General features: G+C 46.2%; 1 protein-coding gene across 1 annotated transcript; it reads left to right on the top strand.

Moving 5' to 3' along the window:
- The first annotated feature begins 2,354 nt into the window (after positions 1-2,354).
- C2CD4A (C2 calcium dependent domain containing 4A) lies at positions 2,355-6,581 on the top strand. The gene has a single exon (XM_082733695.1). The coding sequence runs from the start codon at positions 3,580-3,582 to the stop codon at positions 4,648-4,650; it is 1,071 nt and encodes a 356-aa protein (XP_082589821.1). The 5' UTR covers positions 2,355-3,579; the 3' UTR covers positions 4,651-6,581.
- Positions 6,582-7,551: the final 970 nt, after the last annotated feature.

Below are 7,551 nucleotides of genomic sequence, written 5' to 3'. Positions count from 1 at the left end.
TAAGTCTATATTGTTCAGTTTCCTCCTACTACAAGAACACCTCTGGCCTGGATGCTATGTGATCTATTCACCCTCACTTCACCAAATTATTTTAGAGCTCCGTTACTGGATGTTCCCACGGTTCTAGCTATGAGCCCTGAAGTGCCACAGCCTTCCTCTGAGGAGATTTGTGTGTTCCAGACAAAGGGCTAGATCCTGTTACACCATCTTCCCAAGTACTTCGTGGCTCAGGCTTCTAAGGTAAGGAAAACATAAGGCTTAATGGGGCCACAGGGGACCAGCCATTCAAAGACAAGCCTGCTGCTTTCAAGAAACCTTACACAGGAAATGCTTCTAAAGTGTCTCTGAAGAAGGTGCATTGTTAATAAAAACAAAGCAAATCTGCCACAAAGAAAAATGTTTTTGAATCAGCTAATCCCTGACTAAGCAAACCTGTATAATAATAACAGCTAAAAGCTCACCAGCACTTACTGTGTGCCAGACATTTCATGTATTTTTAACACAACAGTCTTGTGTGGTATATATTATTACTCTCATTTTACAACTTAGATTCAAAGAGGTTAACTAACTTGCCCATAGTCCTACAGCTAAAAATTTGCATAAATAGATTCAACCTTGTACAGATGTATTCCAAAGTCTGTATTTCTTCACCCATAAATCATTTCTCATGCTCTGGTGCTTTTATCCTTTCTCCCACCACAGCATAGCTTTACTTAACAACTTCTCAGATGGTGAGCCTCCCCATTTTAACCAAGGGCTCTCTGGGCTCTCACTTGCAGAGCTAACAGCCTCTTGTTTCCTGACAAAATGTGAGCCAAAACACATTCTCAAGTGTATATATAATTCAGCAATCATTCTCCCATAAATTTAGCATTGCCCCCCAAGAATCTGGGCCAGGCATGGAGATGATATAAAGACAAAGAAGTAACTAGTCAAGGGCATGGCAAACCTAGGGATCTGTCAACACTGCCTCCCTGCCAAGACTAAATATATAAATCCTGTTCAATAGTTTCTTCTTGCTTCTGCCTCTGCTAGACAGAATTCAAATATTTCATCCTCATCATTGCTCCTTTGATAGATGTATATAGCTGATGTGATCTTGTATAGCCTGGATCCACATGCCTAAGATGGAGGCTAAAACTCAGGAAGCATTCAATAAACATTGCTTTGAATGAATAAATGAACTAATGAGCACTTGTTCTCTTCTGTAATAACAAATATCATATCAGACATTGTGTATATTAGGTTGTATGCTCAACTCTTAACATGCATAATCTTAGTATATACTTATGACAACCCTATAGGTACATACTATTATTCTCAGAAGGGATGAGGGAGCTCTCCTGGGTCTCTTTTATAACATCGTTAATTTCATTACCTCTTAAATGTCCCAACTACAATTGTACATTTGATACAGGGGCTTGGAAAGCTTTAGTAACTTGCTCATGTCACATAATAAGGAGTTATTCTACAATCAAAACCAGATCTGACTTCAGACCGGGGTTTTTTTGTTTTTTTGTTTTTAAGATTTTATTTATCTGTTTGACAGAAATCACGAGTAGGCAGAGAGGCAGGCAGAAAGAGAGGAGGAAGCAGGCTCCCTGCTGAGCAGAGAGCCCCATGCAGCCGTCCATCCCAGGACCCTGAGATCATGAGCTGAAGGCAGAGGCTTTAACCCACTGAGCCACCCAGGCGCCCCCAGATCCAGTTTTCTTAACCACAGCACTCAATAGTGTCTCTTCTATTTTTATTATCATTAATAATAATTGCAACTTCTGTGTATCTAGCTCTTACCATGTTCCAGGCACAATGCTAAATATTTTACATTATTAGATTCATTTAATTCCCAAAGCAACTCATTTATGCTCACTAATGTGTATTATTACCTCCATTTCCCAACACTGCGAACATGGTAAGTTACTAGGAATAATCATAATTCGCAAGTTTATGTGACAGTTCTAGAGACTATTGTGTAAATCCTGGAGCACAGTGCCTGTGTATGTATACCCTGAAAACAAAATGCACATGTCCCATCCTAAAACCCTTTGGATGAATTTAATTTACTGAACCTTATTTTGTTTAATTACTAAACATTATTTGGAGAAACAATTAACTTACAAGGAAGGATTTTAAGCAGAAATAGCATACACCCAAATTCTGAACAAAATGCCTCAGATCTCTTTTAAGCTGAGCTAGCCGGTAGTTCTACAGAATGAACATAGGTCAGTTTTCAAAAGGAATAAAAAGGGTCTCCCAGGTGGAGACAGCCTAGAAAGGCCAGAGGTGGCGAGGGTGCCTTCAAAGCATGGTTCCAACAGCAGTTGTATGCAGGAGTATATATTCCCAATCAAAAATAAGCACACAAAGGCTTAAGAAATGGGTTGTGATTTTTAATTACCATATGAGATACACACAATCTTACACGTAATTTTAAGTGTATACTAACTGATTTCTTAACATATGGAAACACCTCTGTAACCGCACCCAGATCAAGATATGGAATATTTTCAGCACTCCATAAGGTTCCGGTACCGAATGAATTCTAATCAACAAAGAAAATACATTTAAAATCAGGTCTGAACATCAGAAAGCAGGTAAGAAACTTCGAAGGCTGGCTTTTTGGAGGACAGGGACGGTATTAGGTAAAAAATAAGACAAACCCGACTTGCATCTTCTTTTAGTGGTGGGCGAAGAGTGCTTCGGTGGATTCACATTCATACCTGCGGCGATGACTCTCGATATAGTCGAGATTTAACCTTTTTAGCACGTGAGAAAATAGAAACTTGTTTAGGGTTTCTGAGAATAACAGACCCACCAGGAATAAGCGAGAGAAGGAACTGGATGTTTTGAATTTGCGCAGTCCACGTAGCCACGTGGCAGAGCGGAAGGCCTGGCATCGGGTTACCAAGCAGCGTCTCTCGCGCCCGCGCATTGGCCGGCGGTCAGGGCTGCAAGTATAAAGGCTCAGGCCGGCTGTTCAAGGACAGCGGTGCTGAATCCGGCCGCGCGCGCTTTGAACTTTGCGGAGGTGACGCGCCTCCCTGGCTGGGTGCCTCAGGCAGAACCGTGCAGACACCCATCTGACACCAGGTACGGGAGGAGGAACCCACCTTGTTTAACTCTCCTGGGAGCAAGCCGTGAGTCCTAGAGGGGATAATAATTATTATTCTAATTCTCGCCAAGGACTAGAGTGCAATAATCCAAGGATTCGGGAAACGATTGCACAAGCAAAGCTCTTCTTGGCACTGAGGACGGCACGACCAAAGTGAGAGGCCAACATTTTGAGAGCCTCCTCCTTGGGCTAGCGGAGGATCGAGATTAAATCAACAAGCCCCGAAGTGTACAGGACTGCTAGAGACAAGAGAAGAACGATTGTTCATCAGTCACTGAGACATAGCTCGCAATAGCAGCGAGAAGGGCAGCTGGAATACTCCCAGGGGAGGAAGAAGAAAGCACCCCTAAAGTAGGAGAAAAGACACGGGAATTGCGGCGCCTTGCAGAGCTCCCTGCGACGACTGGTGAAATATTGTGAAGTGCAGGCTGACCAGCACCCGCAGTGTCCTTGCATCCGGCATCCTTATGTGGTGCCTGGAGAGGCTCCGCTTGGGTCCCGAGCGCCTCCTGAAGGGCAGGAACGGGATCCTTCGGACCCGCGGCCACCAAGTCCCGGCCCTCACGCCAGCCGCGTGGGAAAACGTGCTCACCCCGGACCGCATCCCTGAGTTCTGCATCCCCCCGCGACTTGCGCCGGACACCGCCCTGGCTGCGCTTCGGGTTTCCTGGATCCAAGCGGTAGAAATCGACGACGGCGCCGGGCACACGGACTGGGACCCGCGCTCGCAGGCCGCGCTCTCGCTGCGGCACCTGCCGCGCGCGCGCACCGCCTACGGCTTCTGCGCGCTGCTCGAGAGCCCGCACACCCGCCGCAAGGAGTCACTCTTCCTCGGGGGCGCCGGCGCCGCCCCGCTCCTGCTCCCGGGCGCAGCCCCGGACCCCGACCCCGCGCTCCCCGCCGGCCCCCGGCAGACCCCGGACGTGCCCGCGCCGCCGCCCCGCGCCCACCGCCTCCTGCGCGCCCCCGAAGGACTGCTGAGCCGTGCGCTGCGGGCCCGGAGGAGCCGTGGCCTGGCGCGCGCCCGCTCCGTGTCCAGCGGGGACTACGATGACGACGAGCGCGGCGCCGGCTCGCGGCCCCCGGCCCGGGCCCCCTCCGCGTCCCCGCCGCCGCCTCCACCGCCTGGCCCCGACCCGCGGCCCGAGCGCCTGGAGGCCGAGGGCACCGTGGCCCTGGGCCGCGACGGGGGCGCCCTGCGCCTGGCCGCCGAGTACAGCCGGGCCAGCGGGCGGCTCCGCGTGCGGCTGCTCGGCGCCGAGGGCCTGCCCGCAGGGACCGCCGAGCCCCGCGCCGTGGGCTGCCGCGTCAGCTTCGTCCTGCGCTCTCCAGGCAAGACGCGCCCGCAGCGCAGCGCCGTGGTGCGGCCGAGCCGCAAGGCCGCCTTCGACCAGGACGTGTGCCTGGACGGGCTGTCGGAGGAGCAGGTGCGCCGCCTGGCCGTGCGCGTCCAGGCGGAGAAGCGGGGCCGCGGCCGCGAGCGAGGCCGCCGGCTGGGCCAGGGCGAGCTGCTGCTGGGCTCCCTGCTGCTCCCCTGAGGGCGCTCGGGCCTCGGGCCCTCCCCTTGGGGCGCTCTCCGCGCGCTGGGACCTCGGACCCTTACAGCCGCTTCGGACAAAATAAATGCTATTTATTTTTATATTCAGGCCTTTGTTCAGTCCAATATTAGCACATACATTGCTATATTATCACAATAAAGGACGTAGTATTTTGTGTAATACCTTCAAAATTCATTTCAGCAAATGGTATGGTGTTCTGCAGGAGTGGTTCCCAATATAGACAGACAATTGCACTTCATCTTCCCCAATATAGATAGACAATTGCGACTTCATGCTCCCCACTGCTCTGTTGGGAGACTCTGGATCACAGGAAGTGTTAAAACTAGAGGGTGTGCTGGTGATCTCTTTGCCCCAACCTCTCAACTGAAGTTTGTTCATTCCACAACATCCATTGATCGCAACATCCATCTTAGAGCGTGTGTTATCTTTGAAACATCATTTAAGACCCCAGGTGATAAAATGAGGCCAAGAAAGATGAAGTAACTTGTTCAAGGTCAACAGTGAATTATTAATAGGAACTCAGACCTGATGCTTTTAGCTACATCTTTCTGAGAAAGCACTGGAAAAATGGAAACCACTTTAATATTCTTGGCTAAAATAATGTTTTACAAGTACTAACTTGTTTAATTTTTAAACAAACCTAAAAGACAGGCACAGTTGTCCTTATTTTAGGGAAGAGGATATTGAGGTACAGAATATAGAGCAGAGTCAGGATTTGCACGGAGGCAATCAGTATTTTACTCGTTACTTTCTAGAAATAATACCAAGCATCTGAAGGGTTTATCTTTGGGGGACTGTAACTTCCATCTGAAACTTGATTCTAAGTTGAGGGTCTCCTCATATTCTCCCACCCTAGTGGAAAAGCAATTTGGTTCAAATGAGTAATTTATTATCTCATGCTAATGTCTAAGGTTCTGTTCAAGAAGATGCTAACTAGAGTCAGAGACATAGAAAAAAGGGTGGTAGCCTAACTGGCCCCAGCTGAACTAATCTGCCAGGGCAGGGAGTCTAGAACATAACTATAATACTGTTCTACCTCTGGCTTCTGACAATGATAATAAGTGTATTTTGTTTTAATCGATGATTTTCCTTTCTTGGCCACACTCACTGCCAAACAAGCGTATTTCTTGCTTTCTTATGCATATTGGAGGAAAATGTGTCCTTAAATGAGGGTTCAAAATATTTGAATATGTGGTGTGGTGTGGTGTTAAATATGACTACATTAGCAGCCTGGATTCAGAAACCATTTCTGCTTTCACTAAACTGTTAGAGTTTTATCCACTGGTGCTCATGAAAAAATGCTGTTTAGACCAGGGTTTCAGTTTTAGTCACAACTCAGGCATTAGCTGAAAATGGGTTATTGTGGTAGGTGCTTACCATGACCATTGTTGAACAAATGAGAAGAATAACTGTGAATTCACTGTGAAAACCAGCCACATCCAGAAGCTTCATGTGGTTGACCAAGTGAATTATGACATAACAGTAGCTCAGAGCATTCATGTGCTCTTTAGTGCCACTCTAAGTCACCATATCCCTGGTCTTCAAACCAACAACTTAAAAAAAAAAATGTATAACTTTCTTTGTGATTTCACAATTTTAGTAGAGTGACTGATACTGAGTTCACATATGTAGTAGTTTAAAAGGAAAGTAGGGCACCTGGGTGGTTCAGTGGGTTGAGCTGCTGCCTTCGGCTTGGGTCATGATCTCAGGGTCCTGGGATCGAGTCCTGCATCGGGCTCTCTGCTCAGCAGGGAGCCTGCTTCCTCTTCTCTCTCTGCCTGCCTCTATGCCTACTTGTGATCTCTCTCTGTCAAATAAATACATAAAATCTTTAAAAAAAATTCTAAAAGGAAAGTAAATGGAAAGTGAAAACAAATTGGCTACATACAATATATCATGTTGGGAATTTATTTTGCTGCCTTTTTTTTTTTTTTAAATAAAAACAGATTGCAGTGATGGTTTAAACAGCAAAACCTATTCCAGAAAACATCGCAATCACTATTGTCACTAAATTATATACAAATAATAGTTTGGGGGAAGAAGCGCTTTATTAAGGTAACATCAACATAATCAGGGACCTAAATTTTCCATGAAATAATGGTGGGTATTTACAAACAGTATCTCCACCAATATCAAGTTATGGTTGATCAAACAATGTAAGAGTCTAATCAGCAAGACTTAAATGATGAAAATACAATCATAAATTATAAAGTCTTGGGATTTTAGAGCTGAAAAGAACTTTAAGAATTATTTTGTGCAGACCCATGTAACATAGAAAAGGACCAAAAAGACAAACTGCAGATTGCAGTAAATCACACACCTAGTATAAGAGATAGGGCTAGGACCCGTTCTATTCTGTTTGCTCTGTAATAGAATGAGTCTTTGGAACACTACTTCTAAGAAAGAGAAACATTTGTATGTAAATTCTTTTAAATCACAGAACTAATTTGAATGTTTTGCATTTAAGAAATCTTCCCAGTACAAATTTTTTTCAGGAAAGCCATCAATCAGCCTTGCCTTGGGCAAATTTAAATTTGGTTTGCACTTTGCTGCCCTCTAGTGGATCACTCATTAGTTTCGTTAGTGTTTTTACTCCTTTGGTATTAGACCATCTCAACTAAATACTGAAGACAAATGTAATGTCAGAACCCATGACCTTGAAGATGTGTGCTAATATCAGATTACAGCAAAGATTCACATTGCCAAACTAACTAAATACAGCTATCTGAATTTAGAAGATGTCAAAAAAAAAATTTCAGATTAGGGGCGCCTGGGTGGCTCAGTGGGTTAAGCCGCTGCCTTCGGCTCAGGTCATGATCTTGGGTCCTGGGGTTGAGTCCCTCATCCGGCTCTCTGCTCAGCAGGGAGCCTGCTTCTCTC

The sequence above is a fragment of the Mustela nivalis genome (assembly GCF_964662115.1).
Source record: "Mustela nivalis genome assembly, chromosome: 6".
NCBI classification, from domain to species: Eukaryota; Metazoa; Chordata; class Mammalia; order Carnivora; family Mustelidae; genus Mustela; species Mustela nivalis.
The sequence above is the reverse complement of the archived record's forward strand: the minus strand, read 5'-3'. Positions and strand labels throughout refer to the sequence as shown.